At 40.6% G+C, this 24,330-nt stretch overlaps 1 protein-coding gene across 1 annotated transcript in view; it reads right to left on the bottom strand.

Annotated features, from left to right (window-relative positions):
- frmd3 (FERM domain containing 3) overlaps positions 1 to 24,330 on the bottom strand; it is a 190,354-nt gene that overhangs the window by 65,435 nt on the left and 100,589 nt on the right. The window contains exons 6-7 of the mRNA XM_020531677.2: positions 22,446 to 22,569; positions 12,269 to 12,356 (exon numbers count right to left, since the gene is read on the bottom strand). Of these exons, the coding sequence (XP_020387266.2) occupies positions 12,269 to 12,356; positions 22,446 to 22,569 (212 nt within the window). The remainder of the gene's footprint in view (positions 1 to 12,268; positions 12,357 to 22,445; positions 22,570 to 24,330) is intronic.

Genomic DNA, 24,330 nt, shown 5'->3' with positions numbered 1-24,330 from the left:
GAGAGAGAGAGAGAGAGAGAGAGAGAGAGAGAGAGAGAGAGAGAGAGTGTGTGTGTCTGTCTGAGTAAGGTGTGTGTGTATTAAATTCCAACCTATGTGACTTTCCAATTGTCCTAACATGCAGTCCCACCTCCATCTCTCATTATGTCAAGAGGGCTGGAAGATGCAGAACCTTTGCATGTTCAATGAGTGTGGCTAATTGTAAAGGTGTCCACAGATCCAATGTGAAATGAAATCAAACTTTGCAGACAATCAGCAAGGAATTATGAACAGGATTAAGGATTTGAGACTTTGATGAATCAAAATCATTATAATGTAAAATGAACAAGTAGTTTGCATATTCCTTGGAAAATAAGAGACTAAATGGGATAAAGTAGCAAATCAATAAAAGTAGTGATATAGGTTTTCAAGGTCATAAAAATCTGAACAAAGCCAAGGAGTTTTGTTCTAGAGCTGAAATTGAAAAAAAAAGGGGACTTCTGTTAAACTTGTGTATTATCTTGGTTAGATCACACTCAAACATATTGTGCACAATTGAATTCTCAATATTATAAAATGGATAAAGGCACTGGAGAAAGTGTAAGAATAATACAGGAAGATCTCAACAGGCTGGTGCTGCACTGATGAATTACCTAAGAGACATCTTAAAACTACAAAGGTGTTTAATAGGATAGACATAAAAACAAAATTCCTCTTGTAGACGAATTCAAAACTTGACATCATAAATATAGCACAGTCACCACTAAATCCACCAAATAATGTGGAAGAAACTTCTTAAGAGTGGCTTCAATGTGAAACTTGCTACTACATGGTGTGGTACAAGACGATAGTAAAGATCCCTTTAAGGGGAAGTTGAATAATAACATGGTTGGAAAAGAAATGGAATGACATGGACATAGGGTGAGATGAAGTCAGATGGTATGAGGTTTGCGTGGTGTGTAAGCACATCAATTAGGTTGAACAGCTAGTTCTATGCTGCACGTTCAATTTAATTCTGTATGAAATAGAATGCATGGATAATTCTTTGCCATTTAACTAGAGGAAAAACTACAGTTAGGATATAGCTCTTCATGTTTATTTTCCCTCTGACGTTCGGCTTTTTCCTCCCGTCGACTCTGACCTGATTCATAAGTACATGTCCCTTTAATCCCATTCCTTCCCACTTGTTTAAAGTCTTTAATTTTCAATTCTTGATTTATTTACCTATGACATTTCCATCGCATCTAATTTCAAATATCTTAATGTTTAGTGGAGTGAACATAAACCCCTAGCTCTAAAGGGTAGGTACACAACCACTGCACCACAAGAACACTAAGGAATAATTTATAACCTTGCAGTGAACAGGCCTCCAGGGTAGAGTGATCATAATTTGAAATACATTTTATCATGAAAGTGATTTTGTTAAGTCTGAAACTAGGGACTTAAAACCTGAACAAATCAATCTATGTTAACAAGTCAGGTGAGTTGGCAAATTACATCAAAATATATGATGGCAATTAAGCAGTGGCAAATATGTAAATAATTAGAGTTTCAACAAATATACATTACTATCAGGGATAAAAATTAAAAAACCAATAAAAATGTTGCAATCACTGCTAATTAGAGAAGTTAAATAGAACATCAGATTAAAGGACAAAGTTTTTTATGTTGCCAAAAAAGTACTGGACCAGAGTATTGGAGGATTTTAGAATGCAATACAAAATGATCAAGAAATGAATAAAGAAAGATAAGGTAGAGTAAACAAACAGAAAATAAAACTAGATTGTGAAAGTTTCTATACATGTGTAGAAAGGAAGAGATCAATGAATGTAGTAGTATTAGAGAGTAAAAATTACAGGGCAAGTAAAGAAATGATCCAGACACTGAGCAAATTTTTCATATCTGTTTTCATTGCACAAGAAACAAAAGACACTGCAGATACAATGGCAAGCAGGAGTCCAGAGAATGAGAAACTTCAAGAAATTAGTACGAGTAATAGTATTGGAGGCGGCAACAGTACTGAAAGTAAACAAATCCAGCACCGTGGACATTAGTGTGTCTTCTTCCATATTGAAGCTTTCAAAATATTTTCTAAAAGCTATGGCTTTGAGCAAGTTGGATTCTGTCAAAACAACATAAAAAACAAAAGAACTGCAGATACTGTAAATCAGGAACAAAAACAAAGTTGCTGCAAAAGCTCAGCAGGTCTGGCAGCAGCTGTGAAGGAAACAACAGAGTTAACCTTTTGGATCCAGTGACCCTTTCTCAGAACTATTCTATCATATCTGCCATTGCCTGGGACACATTATCTTGCACGATCACAGGCTTCTCAGTTCATTATCTGCAAAATCATAACGTTGTGTCAACTACATGACAAATCAAAGCAAATGAACCGCGAGTTCACAGAAATGGTGGCACCTTTGGCAGTCAAAGGTTCTGAAGAAGGTCCTGACACCCTACTAAAAGGCCACTTTGACACAACTTCTGATGCTGCAAGTCAGGAATTTTCCCTAGGCCTCTAGAAGCCCAGAAATGCCAACCTAGATGCTATAATGGCTCCTGGTTTTACTACTGCTGCCCTGAGAATGATGCTCACTGATGCTCACTTAAGGACAGAAGGAACATTCTCTTCTAAGGTGACTAGACTAGGAGGCCATCCCATGTGCTTTTGTTTTAAAATTATTCAATGCACCATCTCCACCACACTCTGGGAAAAGAAATGCAAACAGAAAATTGAAATCCCTCAGAGAAAAATATCTTCATCTCTGTCTTAAATGGAAACCTTCTTTTTTCTCAAATATGCCACCTAGTTTTAGTTCTTCCAAAAAAGGGACATATCCTTTCACATCCACCTTGTCAAGTTCCCTCAGAATCTGAAATGGTTCAATAAAATCACTGCTCACTCTTCTAAACTCAAATGGATGCACGCCCAACCTGTCTTCATATGATAACTTCCGCTTCCCAGGAATCGGTCAAATAAACCTTCTCTGGGTTGCTTCCAAGGCATTTATACCTTTTCTTAAATGAGGAGACCAAAGCTGAACACAGTATTTCAGATGCGGTCTCACAAACACATGCATATCTATAGCAAAATATCCCTACTTTTGTACTCCATTCCCATTGAAAGAACAACATGCAGTTTGACTTCCTGATCATTTGTTCTACCACAGACTAATGTTATGTGCTTCATGCACCAAGATGTTCAAATGTCATTAACTGGGGGCACAGTTTTAAGGTAAGGAACATGAGTTTTCATGGGGATTTGAGGAATTCTGTTCCACCCAAAGGGTGATGGGTATCTGGAAGTTACTATCTAAAGGGATGATAGAAGCAGGAACATTTAAGTATTGAGATGAGCATTTAAAACCATACAAGGCTACAGGCAAAATGCTGGAAAATTAGATTAGAAGAGACAGATTTTTGATAATCGCACAGGCACATGGTCTGCAATGTTATCAGACACTAAAGGAATTTAGGGATCTAGGAATAAGGCAAAAAAATGGTTTTGGTTTTGATAAGCCACAATCTTACTAAATGGCACAGATGGCATGAGAGGCTATGTGGCCTCTTGCTGATCCTACTTCTAGTGTATTAATGTAAGATTAACAAAATTGAACGTGTTTTCTATGGCAAGGAGAGTTTTCCAAACAGCCTAATTAAAATGTAATCGTGCAAGTTTATTAAGAATTGAAATAGAAGTTAATAAATTAAGACAGGAATATGGAAAATAAACCATACTAGGCAATAAGCCAGTCAGGCCAAGTGGGTTCAAGACAATAGGCCCATTGGCCACTGGTTTACCAAGTACCTGAGTGGAAGATGAAGTAGGGTCTCCCTAAAATAGGTGAGATAGGACTCTCTTCAGCCCCCAGCTAGCTGTCGAGACTCTCCTTTCCCCCACCAGATTTAGCTCTTTGTCACTAGGTTTGTAATTTAGAGTTTCTTGACCAATAATCCTCATGGAAAATGAGTTTAAACCCACCATGGCAGATTGAGAACTTGAATTCAGTTTAAAAGTAAATGGTGCTTAATTAACTCCCTTAAAGTAAACTAGTTCCACTGGTTCACGTCTGAAGACAGTCAATTGCATCAAATTTAGAGAAACTAGGTTAATGCCACTGAAACTCATATTCTGAGAATGAAAAAGAATTAAGTTATTTAAGAAGGCAGGCAGGTCACAGTAAATCTTTGTTCTATAATGTGTTCAACTTATAATAATTGTTGGCCTTACGCTGTCCCTAGAAATGCTTTCGTTGCAGGGGAAAATCAATGAGACACATTCTGAAAAGGTCATGTACATTTTATAAAATGTGCAACCTAAATTTTAAACAATAACTTACAGAGTGTTGGAAACATTGGCTGGGACTTTCCTCGGAGCTGCTCCCTCTCCGCCGCACTTCTGGAGAAGTTACGGCAGCCTGTTTGCACGTAAACACTGGCTGGGATTAGGAGTAAAGGGAAAATGGGTTATGGATGGGAGAGTACATCGACTTTTAGTTTAGTGTATTTAATGACACCGAATGACCAGATTAGTTATTGATTAAACATTATTAGTTATTTCATTCTGATATTTGTCTAATATTTAAACTTTGGGGTGAAAGAATTTAAGGATGGAAACAAGTTCCTGGTGGTTAAGAAGAAGATCCAAGCGTTGAATGTAATAATTCTAACGGTGTACACAAAATCTGTACATTTGGGGCAACCATTCTTAAAATAGTAATATGCATTATGTGATACTAAGTGTGAACAAATGAAAGGAACAAAGCTTCATAAAAATATTTGTCAAAACTATTTGTGATGGGGAATGTGTAAAATTAACCAGTAAAGGTTTTACAATGTGATCAAGTAGACAAGACTCATAGCATGTCATATGTTTACATACAAACTAAAATTGTCCCACAAAAACAAAATATAAAGTGGTTCAGGCCTCCATTGCAGAGTAACTGCCAAAAATTACTTTATGGATCACTAATTACATTATTCACTGTGAAAAAAATGGATGTAGAATCCATGTTTGTATATTTCAATAACCTCCAGCTCAAAACAGGCAAGTATGCCAGAACCCCAGTACATGTGTTTGAAAGTTCCATCAGATGGAACTTTCACCAAGGGGCATCGAAACATTCCCTCCAATTCTTCTGTTTGGTACTTGTTTCTTAGACAGGGTAATGTCAGGGAGCTGTTGAAAATTAGACCCTACGATTTCAGTGTTGTGACTTAGTAGTTACAATTATCAGGTTAGAATGGCGATTAGGGTTACAATGGAAAGAATTCTTAATAGGGAAGACATAAAATGTAGTGAATGGTGATCACTATAATTAATAGAAAAAGCAAAGCTGACGTAAATGCTTTTTGGATACATGCAAAATGCCTTAGAAGCTCAATAAAATTAGGATAATGCTATTTGTGATGGTGGCAATTTTCTTGCAAATGTAAATGGTGAGTGGATCTAAATCAATAGATTTTGATAAACAGTGAAGATAGCATTAAATGTTAAACCAGTCAATATAAACAGGAACATTGCAATAAACAATTCACGTCCTTATTTTATCAGCAGCCTAACATTACGTAAATAATGAAAATTACTGAGCTTCTCTAATGTTGAAACTTCATGCTGTGCTCTCAAAATGGTCTGACAACCTGAGCGTTTGAAGCAGTCTAAAATATATTTTAAAATCAATTGAAAATGTAAATGCCTTTTTTAAAATGGAAGATCATTTGAAGACATTAAAATCCAATGATTGTTAATGGTTTTTCTCAAAATATTTTCTGTAGTAGCATCTGAAAGGACAAGTGAGTGTAGTTATGATTCACTTCCCTTTCATGTGTCATATTATTTACAACTACTGCTCACCAATCTTGATACAATCTGAACTATTACGAAGTTAAGTTAATAAGTCAAAGAAATTTCTATATATCTCAATAGGTATGTACTATCAAATGTTGTAATTAATATTTAGCAAAATTTGGTTCACATGTGACATGAACTTTATTTATATTTAACCTAATCCTTGGTGCTTAATTTTTGAACAGAGCAAATGTCTTTTCCCAGTACTCTGACGATGAGGTTTCTGGGTAACACCACTGCCAGTATGATTTAGTCTGTGTGTTCTCTGTATGTCTAATCTATACCATGAGGACTGTTGAGACAGATATCTTTTAAGTTTATTGACAACGTTAACTATTACACTGCTATAACATCTAAGACTTACACATAGCCTGGGTGCAAAGATACAGTAACTGCAAAAAAACTATTATTTCTGAAGGTGAGGTGAGTATCTTTGTTATAGAACATCATAGGTTATGATGCCATCTAACTATCTTAAACCTACACTGCCTGTCTTGTCTGGGAACTATGCAATAATAGAACAACATCTGGCAAGTTGAATTTATTTTCTTAATAAACCTGCAGTGAATGGAACAGAACAGAAGCAATGCAGCAAGAGAAAAATAGCTGCTGCAACCTGCGACAATGTCCACTACCTCCATTCCGGACTCGTGATTTTCCAGAGGGCACAGCAGTGGGCAGGTTAATTTGCTATTCCATTAAATCTGGCAGTTTGCAGACACTTTGAATCAGAGAATCCCTACAGCAAGTCTGCACTGACCCGCCAAAAAGCATCCCACCCAGACACTGCCGCCCCCTCCCTATCGCCATAACACCACTTTTATCATGGCTAATCCACCTAGCCTGCTCATCCCCGGATGCTATGGGGCAATTTAGCATGGCCAACCCACCTAATCTGCACATCTTTGGACTGTGGGAGGAAACCAGAGCACCCAGTGGAAACCCACACAGACTCGGGGAGAATGTGCAAACGCCACACAGGCAGTCCCCCAAGGGTGGAATCAAACCCAGGTCCCTGTTGCTATGAGGCAGCAGTGCTAACCACTGTGCCACCATGCCACACTTATTTGGGAACTAGACATTAGGGAACTGGAAAAGAGATCACCTTCTGACCACCTGAGATTTTCATGGTGCGGGGGCAGGGGGGGTTAGCAATCTTTAGGAACTCTTTGAAGATAACAAGCAGCAACCTGGCAGGTGCAGTAACATTGAAACAGTTTCAACAAAAGTAAAGTGGTAATTTAGACAAAAGGTCCTCAGGAGTAATGCAATTTTATTCACCAATCTTTCCCCTCTTATCAAGTTCCTGTTCTCCTTTTATCCCGAACAATTTGAACATGAAGATCCCCTCATTTGTTAATGCCATGCACAGACAGCAGCCACATGGTTGGCAATTCCGGCTAGAATGGGACAACAATTAAAAAGTACCATCGCTACTAAGGGAGAATCAAAAGTAAGCCTCCATCACTTCAGAGAATTCTATGATTTCAAAGGCTCATTTTGCATACATCATCAACCAAACCAAAGAAATCATAGAAACAAAATACAACAGCAACTGGAAATATAAAACAAAAACAAAAATTGCTACAAATATTGATCAGGTGCAACAACATCTGCTGAGAGAGTTAAGACAGATTTAACGTTTCGGGTCAGTTGCCATACATCTAAATGCAGAAATTGTCGGGCTGGACCTTAATTTTTTTGGTCAAGTATCAGTTTCATTGTGTTTCAGTGGGTTTCTCTTCTCTCCATGTAACCAGCAAGATCTCTTGCCGTATCTTATTGAATTTGACCCATTAAATGCCCATCCCACCCACACCCTCTCACCCGATTCTAGACCCATCCTTCCACTCTAAGAACAATTTTGCCACTCACCAGATATCTGCCAGAAGACTGGCATCGCTGGAACTCTCCTATCTTTAAATGCCCACTATGTACCAGACAAGCACTGGCATTCTGAAATTGCCCTGCTTGTCAAAGGGGAGTCTGGCATCAGGCACCTCACCCACTACGAGGACAGAATCTCGGTCCTCATAGGTGAAGGTAATGGCTCACTCCTCCGTAATACCAAGACATCTCTGTTCCGCCAAATGAATGAGTACCACTTTTCATTGCACTGCAACTCTCACAGAAACCCTGCTGTCAGTGTCATTCATGGCACACTACTTCTAACTATTGGCTGTGATGCCTTCTCTTCCTCGAGTCTTGCAGGATGACCACAGGGAGGAATGGTTTGTTCTGTCGGAAGGCACCTGCTTGATATCCAAGGAAAAGAATTCAGAGGAACGAGAGGAAGCATCAGCAAGAGTGCCTCCTGCACACCCAACAAGCTCAGATACTGACACCTCGATGGGAATGTGAGGTTTAGAACATTTAGAACAAAATGGTGAGAACCTCACTGCAACTACTCCGCAGCTGGCCAAAGTAAGAAATGCATCAGGCCACTGATACTCAAAGGCTGCCAAAGGCCAGGCACATGGCCAGCCCAGGCAGTAGAGGATCCCGTGGTGTCAGAAATCAGGGACTTTGTACAAATGCAAAGGAAGGAAGAGAAGCAACAGTCAGATATGCAGGATACTACGGTGCAGTCTGCATCTGATTTAGACATGCAATCGTCTAGCCTCCATGAGGAAGTGGAGGCCATACAGAACCTGGTCCAGCATCCTCATGGTCTGCTGGATATACACACAGCCCTGCACTCCATCATCCCAGCCACTGGCCATCAGGACCAAAAGGTTTGGCAACAGGAGTACAGGGAACCTGACATGAAATTCCAGGTGCCCCTTCCTCATAAGGAGACATAACAATGCCAGAAGGCATCCTGTCAGAGGAGCAAACACACACTGGCCCTTCAGAAGTTCTCCTCTCAGGACAGGACACCCCAGAAGTGGCTGGGTCCTCCACCTCCACCCTGCCTGCACCTCTCGGACCCTTGTACATTCTACCCAAGAAGGGTCCGCTTGCTTCTGGCAAGGAAACCCTCAGCATGTCTGGACCAATCCAAAGACAAATACCTCTGCAGTCACTCAAGCAAACCTCCAATGCCAATGGACTCCACTGCCAACCAGACTCCCAATCTGGAGCAACACAACTATAATTGGTGGGAAAGGAAAAGCAAAAATCCTTTTGTAGGCATTTTGGTAGACTGTGTAACCTTACACTGTAAGTAAGTCTAATGTTTATATAAATGTTAATGATTTTGCAACACATCTGTTTAGCCCCAGATGTAACTGGGCCAGGAAGGTGAGTAACTTCATGTCCACACAGTATGTATCTTGGATTGATATCTACATTGACAGCATGCTGCAGCATGTGGAAACGAGATGAATAAAGAGTATATAGGGCAATGGGTTCTGTTAGCACATTGCCTCTCTTGATCAAACAACCCTATTTCTTTCCCTGATCTCTGTGTGGTAAAGTAGTGGTGTTGAAGGAAGTGGTTAGCAATATGTGGGGCAGGGAGGTGTACAACACACACTGAGACAATGTTTTAGAATGGTTAGGAATTAGGGAGCCACAGGTCTGTGTCCTGTACTGAGCTTGGGTCTGTGTGTAAATTTCTTGCCCTCTAAAAGGGCCTCACATTGGCGGGTTTTGCATCTGCTCTTCGCAAATTGAGACACCTACACATTCACCCCAGGTATGGTCACAGTCATTTTCTTTCCCATTGTGTACTTTTGATTTTCAGCATGATGGAAGGTGAAAGTAAGCACACTTTGGGAATAGTTTCCAGATTCCACTTCTGTGTATTGGTGGGGTCTCAAACATCCAGATCCCCTTCTTGGTACCCTTCCCATGAACTCCTCTGACTTCACACATCGCCAGGTCCCTTCAAGTGTATATCTCCCTGACAACTTTAGCCCCTTGCCCTTTCCTCCCAAAGATTGGCTGTGACAGTTCATTTTCCGAACTGCAGAGGCACGGACCCCTTGACAGAGAACACACAAACTGGAAGCATGAACATGACTAATCCTCTGGCTGGGTACCAGAGGCTGCCTCGGCTTTCTGTGCTAGGAATCCCAACAGGCAAGTGCCTCCATGGACTTCAATAAGGACAAATCTCTATGACATGGCTGCCTGCTTGCTGCACATGCACTGTGTTTGCCACGTTAGCTGCTGGCATATGCAGCAGGGATGAGACTGACACAGCACACTACCATCCAGCAAGACATAGGCTTCCTTGACTAAGAACAACTGACTGGCTGTGCAACTTTGCTAATAAACACAGTAAGGCAAGGCAAGGCAGGGATGCTGCGAGCAAGCAGTTACGTGCTAAATGAGCAAGCTCTAGGACAGCAAGCATGCAGTCCTGAAATGTGGCCTGGTCTAATCCATGAGCTGGCTCCCAGACCATGTGTGCAAAGCCTTTCAATGCAAGCTGCCAGTACGCCATGTAATGCAGGTCTCAATTTCCTAAGCATCCTGCAAGTGAATTGGAGAGGTGCAATGGGGATCCTGAGGAGTTGGCAATTACTGGATGCCAATATCCCTGGATGAGAAATGTGTGCAGCTGGTGCCTGTGGATTGTATACTGAAATGCTGTCGCCTGGTAACATGGAATCTCCTCAATCAGGGATGGGCTGAAGTTGGCAAGTACCCATTCTGACTCCCATGTCAAGAATTCTCAGTGTCTAGTTTACTTGCATGGGGTGGTAGGATAAGAAGCTGCATATTAATGAAGTGGGATGTACAATTAAAGTCATTAACAAACAAAATCCCTGTTAAAGGCAACTTGCTGCTGCCTACAGTGAATCTTGACTAAGATCTGGGGATCTAGTAAAAAGATGCAATGAGTTGTTCCCAATGCTGAGGCAGACCTCATCGGACATCTTGCACAACTCTGCCACGTTTCTTGCCACAGGCCATGTCATTCAGGACCCTGTAAGATTTTGCCCATTAACTATTTCTCTCTCCACAGACCCTGCCGGACGTTGAGTATTTCCAGCATTTTTGTTAATAAGAAGAATTTGACTTATTTACTATTTATGTCGGCAGAATGTGACTACAGCAGTTATAATCAGTCACTTAAGTAAGCCAATATCGAAAGCATTTCAAAAATATAAAAGACCTTTTCATGAGGACTGAAATGGTCTTAGCAGGGACTAATTTGTACAATTACACGGAGATAACTTTCCAGCAATACTTGTTTTAAGAGAGGAAGTTAGTGAAATAAAAGCTCTAATAATTCATAGTTTAAACAGTCAAATTAAAGCAAATATTGGAATTCAATAATGGCTCAGTTTTATTTGAAGACAACAGAAAACTGAAATTTTAAGTGAGACACATCACGTTAGAGTCATAGAGTCAAACAGCATGGAAGCAGCCCCTTTGGTCCAACTCGTCCTCACCGACCAGACATCCCAGTCTGACCTAGTCCCATTTGCCAGCATTTGGCCCATATCCCTCTAAATCCTTCCTATTCATATATCCATCCAGATCCCTTTTAAATGTTGTAACTGTACCCGCCTCCACCATTTCCTGTGGTAGTTTGGTCCATACATACACTACCCTCTGCATGAAAAATTTACCCCTCAGGTCCTTTCTAAATCATTTCCCTCTCACCTTAAACCTATGCCCTCTAGTTTTGGACTCCCCCATCCTAGAAAAAAAGGCCTTGGCTATTCACCCTATCCATGCCCCTCACGATTTCATAAACCTCTAAAGTGGCCTCTCAGGTCTAATGCTCAGGGAAAAATGCCCCAGCCTATTCAACTTCCCCCATAACTTAAACATTCCAATCCCAGAAATAGCCGTAAGTATTTTCTGCACACTTATGCATGCAGTATTCTGGAAGTGGCCTCACCAATGTCCTGTACAGCCACAACAATAACATCCCAACTCCTATACTCAATGCTCTGACTAATGAAGGCAAGCATGCCAAACACTTTCTTCATCACCCTGTCTGCCTCTGACTCCACTTTTAAGGAACTATACATGTGCACTCCAATGTCTCTTTGTTCAGCGACACTTTCCAGGGCCTTACTAGTAACTGTATAAGTCCTGCCCTGGTTTGCTTTACCAAAATGCAATACCTCACATTTATCTAAACTCCATCTGCCACTCCTCAGCCCATTCGCCCATCCAATCAAGGTCCCATTGTACTCTGAGATAATCTTCTTCACTGTCCACTACACCACCTATTTTGCTGTCATCTGCAAACTTACAAACCATGCCTCCTATATTCACATCCAAATCATTTATATAAATGATGAAAAGCAGTGGACCCTGTTATAATGTTCATGCTAGCCTGGCTTATACTTGTACACACTGACTGACGTGCCTTCTATTTACTATGTTTTGTTTAATTTCAGATTTCCAGCATTTGTCCAGCTTTTCCTTTTATTTCTATTTTGATAATGTTTTCACTATATATGTCTGATACTATAGAGAAAGCAAAAGTGAAATCTGTAATTCAAATGCAGATAAACAGTTTCTTGTTACCTTGCATGGATGGGGATCAACACCATAGGTTTCTAATGTTTGAGCTTTCTGCAGCAGATTTAGTTCCGCAACAGCTGCTGTCTGTCCCCTAAAAGGATAATTAAATCGATCCTTAATTATTAAAGCAGTAATGTAACTTCAAAAACTATTCATGTGGATAAACTGCAAAAGAACTAAGGGTCATTAAAATTAAAATCTCATCTGGAGGAAGAAGCAAACAAAGAAAAAGCTGAAAACAAAAACAGAAATTGCTGGAAAAACTCAGTACATCTTGCGACATCTGTGAAAGAGAAAGCAGAGTTCTGAAGAAGGGTCACTGCACTCAAAACATTAACTCTGTTTTGTCTCCATAGATGCTGCCATACCTGGTGAGTTTCTCTAGCAGTTTCAGATTTTTAGCATCCACAGCTCTGTTTTATCTTAAAGAAAAAGCAGGCATCTTGAGAGTATATTTCCTTAGGAAATCCCAAAGTGCTTTACAACCAATGAAGTATTTTTTATATGTAGTCACTGTTCCGAGAGAGACTTTTATTTACATAGCTCCTATTGCCATGTTAGTGATAACGGTCTCATGATCAAACATTCTTCAAGGATTGATTAACTCCTTGGGTTTATTTATTCAAAACAGTATAACAGATTACCTGCTACAAAGCAGAGATTACAGCAAATCAACTGACTGCTATATGTAACACAGCGTGGAGCTGGAGGAACACAGCAGGCCAGGCAACATCAGAGGAGCAAGAATGCTGACGTTTCGGGTCGGGACCCTCCTTCAGATTCTGAAGGAGGGTCCCGACCCGAAACATCAGCTTTCCTGTTCCTCTGATGCTGCCTGGCCTGCTGTGTTCCTCCAGCTCCACAATGTGTTATCTCTATCTCTGACTCCAGCATTGGTTGTTCTTACTATCTCTGATTGCTATGTATGCAGTTTGCAAATGCAAAGTAGACTAACTGCTAGGCACTGTCGCAACATTGTATACTTAAAGCATAGGGAGTCCTTAAAGGTGAACATTCTTCAAGGTGATGCATACATACACAATTCTCCTCCCTGCCAAGAATAAATTTTAATGACTTATAATAACAAGTGAGCCTTTGAGTCTCTGCAGCATATTGGTAATTCCCTGATAAATCCAGATTTGTGATGGCAATTTTGTCTGGAGGTGCCCAGTCATCAGTGATAATGTCTGTCATTCCAGTTTGTATCATCAAATCTTTCTTTCATGGACTGCAGTTACTGTTCCAGAATTTGTTTATACTTACTAATGCACTACAGGTAAGATTTGTTGCAGATTAACTAGTGATTGATCTCGTTCCTCGACCTGTTTGGAGTGGTTCAAATCATTTTGGCATTTTCTGTTTTGTCCCATAAGAACTTGCATTTTGAAGCTTCTGGTTTTACACCCTGTATTCTAAGTAAATCAAAGTTTTAGTCAGTTTTGGTCTAGTTCACGTGTTCTTAATAAGTCTGCTTTAATAACTATTTAGCCTTTTCAACATATTTTTACTCTAGCTTTCTTCAGAGCCTGGACCTCTTCCACTTCTAATTTAATGATCATTTTCATTTACGTCCTGTTAGAATTCTTTCACGAGAGCATTATTGTTTGCATTTGTTTCTGAAAGTCTCAAGGGTGATATCTGGAGCTCTTTATTGTGTTCATTATGCACCATCACCTGATTTTCAGCCCATTGGTTTGGGTACACTTACCAGAAATCTGCTGTCATTTTCATCAAGGTTCATGGAGAGTTTCTTTCTACAAGGCTAGCTCGAATTTTCACCTCACTAACAGGGTACCATGTCCCTCTGACACCTCACATCTGATGCTAGATTGATTCTCCTACTCACCATAGGCAAAATCACTCACCACTGCCAAGATACTCCAGGATCACTGGTGATCGTGACATGTTTGAAGTCCAGCCACACACCCGGTCAATTGTTTACAGTCCGTAATTGTCCTTCACCGCGCAAGTGGGAGAGCAACCACAAACCACGTTCTTAGGGCACGGAGGTGACACATTTAACATTGCCTTGCACATACAATTGCACATTTCTACATTTATCGCTGCTTAAGCACCAAACCACACAGCTTAACTATACTTAGCCACATCCCTCCTTGTGTCCTGATATAAATGTATAAAATGAGAAGCATGTATAGAGTGAATTGTCAGAGTCTTTTTTCCAGGGTGGAAATGTCAAATACAACTGGGTATAATTTTAAAGTGAGAGGGGGTAAGTTTAAAGGAGATGTGCGAGGCAAGTTTTTTTTTTTAAAACACAGAGGGTGGTAGGTGCCTGGAATGTGCTGCCAGGGATGAGATAAAAGCAGATATGATAGCAACATTTAGGAGGCAGTTAGATATATGAATTGGCAGGGAATAGAGGGATATGGACCATGTGAAGGCAGATGGGATTAGTTTAGAATGGCATCAAGGTGGGCACAGACATGGTGGACCAAAGGGCCTGTTCCCGTGCTGTGCTGTCCTATGTTCTATCCCTCTCTAAGTCACTGCTACTCTTTCCCCAGTGCCAAATGTAGCCCAGCATCTTATCATTTAGTGTGGAACCATTACATACAGGGAAGGCTTCAAATGTTCAAGCATTTATTCAAATGTTTATTTACCAACAGTAAAACCTAACTAAAAATAAACAAATAGAAGCTGCATTTGCCTCAGAAAAGAATCAGACTGTTTGCCTTTCGAGCACCAACTATTCTCGTCAACTGACTGTCACTGCATACAGCACTTATCTACTGGAACTGGGTGTCAATTAAGTCCTGTCAGACTCGACTGCGTTGTATCAAGCGAAAATATTGGAATCAATTCTTAAGAAAGTAATAGCAGAACATTTGTAAAATCATAATCTAAGCAAGCAGAGTCAGCATGGCTTCATGAAACAGAAATTGTGTCACATTAATTTATCAGAGTTTTGAGGATATCTCAACCAGAGTGGATAGAAGGGGAACCAGTAGATGTGTTGTATTTGAACTTCTAAAAAGCATTTGACAAGATACCTCACCAAAAGTTACGTCATAAGATAACAGCTCACAGTGTTGGAGGCAGTATATTGGCGTAGATAGAGAATTGGTTAATAAGCAGGAAACGGAGTGGAGGTAAGAGGTCAGTGCTGGGACCACAGCTGTTTACACTTATGTTGATGTTATAGTTGTATTCTATATTAATGACTTGGAGAATGGAAGCAAATGTACTGTCGTCAAATTTGCAGACAACATACCAATAGGTGGAAAGGCAAGCTGTGAGAAGGACACAAACAGTTTACAGAGAAATATTGATAGATTAAGTAAGTGGGCAAAAAGTTGGCAAAAGGAGTATAAAGTGGGAAAATGCAATATTGTTCATTTTGGAAGGGAGAACAAATGAACAGAGTATTATATAAATGGAGAAAAACTGCAATTCTCTGTCAATGCCAATATAATGCCTCCAACACACCGAGACTTAGGGGTACTTATGTACAAAACACAGAAAGCTAGCACACATGTACAGCTGGTAATCAAGGCGGCCAATGGAACGTTGGTCCTTGTTTCAAGGGCGTTGAGTATAAGAATCAGTCTCTTTGCGACTTTACAAGGTGCTGATGAGTCCACATTTACAGCATTGTGAGCAGTTTTCGTCCTCTTGTTTAAAGAAAGGTATCATTTCATTGGAGGCTGTTCAAAGCTGGCTAACTAGGATGATCTCTAGAATGGAAGGATTGTCTTATGATCAAAGGCTAAACAGGTTGGGACTCTACTCACTGCAGTTTGGAAGAATAAGAGGTGATCTCATTGAAACATATGATTCTTCAGGGGCTTGATAGGGTAATTGCTGAGAGGATGTTTCTCTTCATGGGAGAGTCTAGGGCCAGAGGACATAGTCTCAGAATAATGTGACAACTTGAGACTGAGATGAGGAGAAATTTATTTTCTCAAAGGATTGAATGTCTTTGGAACTCCTTGCCACAGAGAGCTGTGGGGTACAGAGTGTTCGTATATATTTAAGGCTGAGATAGATAGATTCTTGATCAGTGAAGGAAGTCAAGGGTTAGGGGGAAATGGCAGCAAAGTGGACAATGAGGAATGTCTTCAGATCAGCCATGAGCCTATAGAATGGAAGAGCAGGTTTGAGAGGCTGAATAGCCTACTCCTGTTCCTATTTCATCTAATCTTATGAGCTAAGATTATGTTCCTGCTGCTCAATATCCTCACCTTCTCCTCAGGAGACTGCTCCCACTCTTTCAGCTCATCACTATCCCATCAGTAAATCATCTTCTACTGTTCCATTTGTAGAGACCACAGCATGCTAGGATAATGCATCACATTTTTTTCATTCATTCATGGGATGAGGGCATTGCTGGCTAGGCCAGCATTTATTGCCCATCCCAGTTGGCAGTTAATTGCTGTGGATCTGGAGTCATATGTAGTCCAGACCAGGTAAGGTTGGCAGTTTCTTTCCTTAAAGGGCATTATGAACCAGTGAGTTTTTCTTACAATCAACAACGGTTTCATGGTAATCATTAGACTCTTAATTCCAGGTTGTTTTTTTAAGAATTCAAACACCACCATCTGCCATGGCAGGATTTGAACGCAGGTCCCCAGAACATTACCTGAGTCTGTAGATTAGCAGCCCAGCGATAATATCACTAGATCATCGCCTCCCCCCATACTGTAAAGCATTTACCAGACCAAACCAAGCTCTAAAGTCTGTTAAACTGTGATTGTGGTTGAAGAATGGGCAGCACTGTATTGATGCTCAGCCTCAATCAAGGAGTTTTATAATGGGGTCATCAGTCTTTGTTGCAGAGTAGCCCTTATCTCCCAGTGGCTATCATTGCAGGGCATCTGGCCTTCAAATGCAAGAGAAACAGGAGAGTTATCAAGAATACAGATATCACAGCAGCTCTCAAGATACCTGGTGTACACTTCCAAAATATGGAACTGATGATCACAGATGAGTTACACATTGATGGAATGCAGCCCTTTTCTACTGATGAACTCAGCTGTGTGATGATATGGCCCTCTCAATACAATGTGTATGCAGTCTACTATGCCCTGCACCTGCAGGAAGCCAGCTCTGTTGACAAAGACTGTTGCCCAGACAGCAGCACTGACCTCATCACGGTGTGACCTGGCACAAATGGCATCAGCATTAGCCTGGATACATTTATGGGTGGAAATTGAAAAATTCTGCACAAGTCTTTATGGGTTCCTTGGAAGATGCCAGTTGCATAAGAGTTCAGTGCAACTATCATCTCAATGGCCAGCAGGAAAGGACTGCCATGTATTTCTTCATGTTGCAGGACCCACTCCAGAACCTCATATTTCTGTGGCTGTCTCAGGACATCTGCAGTCAGCACAAACGCTGCAATTCACTCATCTGGAGGAAATATTATGAAGGGCTAAAGTCTCTGGGCATCATGTATCTCCATCACAACCCAAAAGGAAACTTCAGCGTTGTCCTCTTGTGGAGGTTGCTGCTAATCCTCTGCTTGCCAGTGGATCTGCTGCTCCTCCATTTTTCTGCACCTTTGTTGCATTGCAGCAACAGTGATGGTATCTCATGCTGTGGCTGGATCCATCAGTCATATTTGCAATGAACCTTTGTAAGGAACAGAAGAAACAGAACAGGTCCTCAGTAACGTGAGCAGTCAGCATTCACATCACTTATAAATGGCAATTTACGATACTGTTCCAAATAGTGGGACATAGAACACTCTGGCATGGAGGGACGTAGAATGTCTTTACATGGTACTTTGACACTGCACTGTATTCTTATGAATGTATCAGCTGTTGTGTCACAAAGAGACAGGCGATTGTAAATTCTGCAGGAATTCTGAGACCTTGTCCTCCAAGTCCTACATCATCTCTGAAAGCCATCATTATATGTAGGAGCATGTTACATTATATTCACAGTTCAAGATGAAAGGAAATCAGTTCCATGCCCTGCAGCTTGTGGTCTGGCATTAACTTTGCACTTTTTTGCCTTTAGGGTTTTACTTTTAAGGTCACCAGTGATTACTTATGCTTCCTGGAGATGTATACCTTTAATCTGAAATGGTCAATGACATGGCCAAGGTTGCTTCTAACCAGCATTTCCAACCCTACACAGCTGTATACTGCATACACCAGTGACATGATTACAATCTGTATTCTGCAAGTGCATGATCGAGGTACAATACCATCAAAGGGCCTCCCATCCAGAGGTGAAGCTGATGGGTGGGACAGAAAATGAACACCGAATCTGCACACTCCAGGTGTGTTTGCAACCATTTTCCATTCATGTGGTGAAAGAACATGGAAAACCATGCAGGTTGCACTTTATATGAGGGTTTGCAAGCTCAGCTTGGTAAGCAAAGACCCCACCCACCCCTTCAAACCTCCAAGCCCCTTTCTACTGGAACTTCCTAGACAGTACTGGTCCCCCATTTGTTGCCAATCACCACCTGGCATTATGACCACAACTTTCATCTTACCCCTGAATCCTGTCTCCCATCATGATGAGGCACCTTTCACTGAGGCCACAGTGAAGGTGATCACGAATGCTCTGTCATCTCCCCTTCTAATATGATGAATATTCCCTTCCACCATCCCTATCCCATCTATACCCCAGATTGCTATCTCTAATTCCTGGAATTGAGTTCCCCCACTTCCATACTATCTTTGCATCCCCTGGTAAACCCTCCTGACTTTTATTCCACTCAGGCCCCAGGATTAACACCCCTCCACACCCCCAACTAATAACAGTCTCAACTGATGGACTCTGCGCAGCTCCCTGACTGATGAACCACACATCTAACTGCTTGCAGGTCTGACCATAGCCCACTCCCAAGACTATAATTAGATGGACAACTGGACCCCAATTGCCCTAAGCAGATGACTGACCATGCCCAAGCCCTTGGCTGATTATATGGGAACTAACTCACTGATGTATGCCACCCTTGATTGGACTGAGGACTTGACAAATCCCTGTCGATTTTGGAATATGGCCATTTGGTTCAAGCTCATGTCGTGTGCTTGCTGCTGGCGCATGCTGTAGGTGTGAGATTGACAGTACATACAGCAACGTGTCCACTCCCCTGGCTAATGACTGTGGAAAACCATAACAAGCTGTCTGGTTTTGTGTCTGCACTAAAAGGCAAGTCAAGGTAGCAGCACTACAAGCCTTTAAGGTGTGGCTAAGGGGGCATAAAAAGGTAACACAGTGACGCTCTGAAGTTGGTACAAAGTGAGTAAGCGTTAAGAGAACAGGCAAGCAACCCCAGAGATGCACCTTGGCTGAAACCAGGAGAGGGGTGCACGTCCCCGTTTGCAAAGCATCCTTGCAGCAACATTACAATGAAAGGTGCTGGTGTGCTCCAAACTATAACACTGAAGAACAGGACCATACCATAAGTGAGTCAAAGATGTACCATGATGATGTTGTGAGGCTGGTACATGTTAGATGCCAAAGAACTGGAAAGATTCTGCCCAATGTTTCTATAGCTGGTCCTGCTAAACCTGATCTCGTATGTACACATTGCTCCAGATCTCCCTGTAACCTGGCATATTTTCTTTTGATGTGGAGTTTTAGTTTTTCCTGATTCTTTTCTTTTTCTTTCAGTTCCTCATCCATCTTTGTAAGCTGAGAGGAGGTATCCCCTAAAGACTTGTGACGATACTATGGCTTTGAGAGATGTAGTTTTTTCTTTTTTTTTTTTAAAATGAAGAAAGTTTGATACAGAGGCACCAAGCAGTCTGCTCCAAAGACAACAAAGTAAACATCTTGTGAAGTCTCGGTGTTTTTTTTTGCTAAAGTTCGAACAATAGACGCAGCCTGAATGGGTGGTGGATGGATGTGATCATCAATTCAACAATTCTTTTTGCGAGCTCTGGATCTGAAAAATCACACAAACGTGTTTGTTTTATCTGCATCTGTTCACAGTGATCTGTAGGGTTCCGCCTAAACAACATGAATTCTAATTGACAACTTTGTTGAATCTGTCTTTAAGCGGTCTTCTTTTGTGGTTCATACCTTTTGGGAATTCATCTACTCTTCCGCTGTTAATCTTTGATTGGTACAACTAGGTGCACCTTTGCCACCAGTTGCAAAGCAAATCTTAATAGATTATCTCTCTTAATTATACTAATTTTTCTGAAGTAGATAACCGCATCTATAATGCTGACACATAGCATAAGAGTGTAATGACAACAGATCAGAACCCTAGAGTACTATGGACACCTTTAGATTTCAATTCCGGAATGCATTTTTTAAAAAAGTTTCGGACAAAAAAAAAAAAGACTGCAAATGCAAATTCAAACACTGTCTCGCAAAGTCCTGTGTGGGACTTATGGAATATCAAATCTGCAGAGTATCAGGGCAACTACAAACAGGAAGAGATGACTATTTCCCCTTTGCAGCAGAAAGCCATTTCCTGTAGATATTTTTTGCATTTTGCCCTTCTAGAAATACATGAAAGAAACACATTATAATCTGCTGTAACCCTCATTTGTCTGCACTAACGGAAAGAGGGTGCTAGTGGAAGAAGTGAACTGAAACACCCAAGTGCTGGCCTGCATTCATGTGCTGTGAAGGTCTAATTCAACAATCCACCCATTAGTCACCCATGCATTGCAGGGAAAAGTAGTTCCTGACACTGAATACTTGAAGACGGCTAGTTAGCTAACTGGTCAAAAATAAAGTGTGACAACAGAAGGACTGCCTTGCTCTGATTGCAGCCAACCAACCACTGCCAAAGGGAAACAGGACAAAATGATTTCAACTAATTTGAATAAGCCAAGAATCCCAAAAACAACTCTTCAACTATTAACATTCTATTAACCATTTTTCAACAAACCTAATCAATATATCTTCTAACTTTTATCTTTCTTTGGACTCAGTTCTTATTCCTGATCTGTGTGCTTGTGTGTTATGTTAATATTTCTCATCACCATCATCATAGAATCCCGACAGTGTGGAAACAGGCCCTTCAGCCCAACAAGTCCACACCGACCCTCATAGCATTCCACCCAGATCCACCCCCCTATAACCCATCTAATCTACACATCCCTGAATACTATGGGAAATTTAGCATGGCCAATCCACCTCGCCTGCATATCTTTGGACTGTGGGAGGAAACCGGAGCACCCAGAGGAAACCCACACAGACACGGGGAGAATGTGCAAACTCCACACAGACAGTCACCCAAGGCTGGAATCGAACCTAGGTTCTTGGCACTGTGAGGCAACAGTACTAACCACTGAGCCACCATGCCACCCTTGTTTTCATGTTTAATAACTAATAAATGCACTCCTTTTTAATTCAAGAAAGCCTGGTTAAATTGGTTCCTTTTAAAACATAGATTCATTTGGTCTGAGAGAAAGGCATCCACAGGGGAGGGATCCTTTTTAGACTGACTTCACTGAAATCAACCAAGGGCTTGTGTGAATAAAGAAGAGGGGCCAGTTCATCCCTGTTCGCCTGGAGGCTTAACAATTTGGATTAAAAAAACGAAAGAACTGCAGATGCTATAAATCATGAATAAAAATAGAAATTTCTGGAAAAACTCAGCAGGTCTGGCAGCATCTGTGAAGACAAAATCAGAGTTAACATTCCAAATCTGGAGACCCTTCTAAGGAAGGATCACCAGACCTGAAATGTTAACTGACTTTATCTTCATAGATGCTGCCAGGCCCGTTGAGCTTTTCCAGCAACTTCTGTTTTTGTAGTAATTTAGGTTATCCAATCTGGACCCGTTATAACTTGGGGAACTTTGCCCACGGTCTGGTTACAACAACAGATTAGCATAGATTTTGTGAAAAAAATTTCCTTCCAAGGAGCGAGTAAAATATCATAACTATTGTGCACGTGTGGCAATGATAGCTACACAGTTTTTATTGATGAAGATATTTCCTGAAATAGTAAGTCAAAAATAAATCTAATGTTGCAATTCTCTGCTACTACATGCAGGTATTATTATGAAGAAAATTCTTCTTCCAGCACAGGGAAACTTGCAAAGAACGATTTTCAGTTCAGTATCACTGCCAAACTATATCACATCAATAAAAAGGTACTACTTAAAATGCACAGTAAAAAGTTAGAATTTTTGCAAATTATTTTTACTATAATTATAAAAATGAGAACAATCCAAAATACAGAAACTTAGTTACCAAGGAAAAGGCTATTAAAGACTCAAAGCATCATAAAATACCTTAGTTCATTTTTGTGAATCTGCTCCATTTTTCTTTCCAGTTTTTGGGTTTGCTTGGGAAACAATTTAATTTCACTAACATATCCCTCTGGGTGTAAATCTGGTTCATAATCACCCAACTCAGCTGCCAAGAGAAAAATATGTCAATTGAATTGTAATTGTTGAACATTTCTAAAGAGATATGCATTTTATTACAGTTGTTGTATAAGTTTTTCATAAGTGAATTCCAGTGCACTGTTAAACTACTATTTTGTTCATTCCATTGCAAATTCCATTGACATTCCAGCAATAAACCTCATAGCACATCACATACACACAAGTGCTCTGCTAATTACTGCAATATTTTCATTATTCATTTGAAAACAAATGATCTTTTACATAAAGTTTGCATGATCATCTATTAAAACAGATCCATGGAGAAATGCTTGCCCACCAACAATATGAAATTATAAACTAAACCAATATTCTTTCTGCTTGAAGATTTCTAAAAATGCAGTAGCAAGGACAGTTTCCATTAAAACCGCAAGCTCTATCAGACAATAGTCACTGGTTTGATCATAAATACCACAGCCTTACCATTATTCTCTACCCACTGTTGCTTGTTTATCCATTAATGTCAAAACGTAATCAGTATCATCATCCAACTTACCACATGTTTTCTTTCAATTTGTTGTCCATTCCAAATACTCCCTTAAAAGGAGTCACTCAAAAAGATCCCAAAGAAATACATAATTTGTATTTTCATTGAGATTAATGAGCATGAAAATGTAGTGACATGTGTAATGCTCACAACACGTTATTGCTCAAAGTCAAAATTACCCTCCCTTGTGTACACAGACCATCCGATTGCAGGTTTTAATCCTCTTTCAATGCATCCTTTGCAGCACACTTTATTTGCAGGAAATCAATACTCATCTCCCCTCCATACCCCAACCCTGCACGATACTCCAAGTACTCCAGTCTACATTAATTGGGCATCCATTCAAAAGTGGCCAGAGATACATGGCTTGTGATTGACAGAACTGCTGCAAATGTTTAGAATCATGGAGCCAAATTTTCATCTGGATATAGAGGCGTCCCTTGGTGTGCGAATAGCCATTCATTTCTGTTTCATGGAAATCAAATTTTGACCAAACTGCACTTTTGCAGACTGGAAATGCCTAGGGTCAAATTTTAGCTACCAAGGCATGTTGTTCATATCAGAAAATTTCCCAACTCCCCAAATTCACCTCAGTATCAATTGAAACCAACTTCTGCTCCAAGGGGTGGGGGTGAAGTATTCTAGAGACAGGTACAGCCAAGCTGGCTAACTCCAGAAGCGGATGCTGGTAGCCACAAGACTGAAGAATGTTGAGGCGGGCTGGTTAGATGGCCCATTCCAACTCTCTGGAATTTCATCCCAGTTATACTAGACGATTCCATGTCCATTTACTCAATGCGTTTGATGTGCATAACTAATAAGCTATCTATAAACAATGGCACAAAAACACCCATCCACAAATATCCTTTTTGAAACACTGACAATTATTGAGGTTGTAAGAACAGCAAGTGGACAGACCATCAAAATATTAATATCAGAGGCTTCGAACACTGGACACTTCCTTAATATTGTCCAAACGAAAACTATGGGATTTACAAAAGTGAACACAAAGGGAAACTTATTATAACCAGCAACTTCCAAATCCACAACCACTATCATCTAGAACAAGAGCAGCAGATACCATGGAACACTACCACCTTCAACTTCCTAACCAAGCCACTCACCATCCAGACTGGAAATATATTGCTACCCACTCATCTTGCTGAGTGAAAATCTGGGATCTCCTTCCCAAATGGCATTGAGACTACCTACAGAAAATGGACTGCAGTGGTTCAAGAAGGCACC

This window comes from Rhincodon typus, chromosome 3, assembly GCF_021869965.1.
Source record: "Rhincodon typus isolate 14 chromosome 3, sRhiTyp1.1, whole genome shotgun sequence".
NCBI classification, from domain to species: domain Eukaryota; kingdom Metazoa; phylum Chordata; class Chondrichthyes; order Orectolobiformes; family Rhincodontidae; genus Rhincodon; species Rhincodon typus.
The sequence above is the reverse complement of the archived record's forward strand: the minus strand, read 5'-3'. Positions and strand labels throughout refer to the sequence as shown.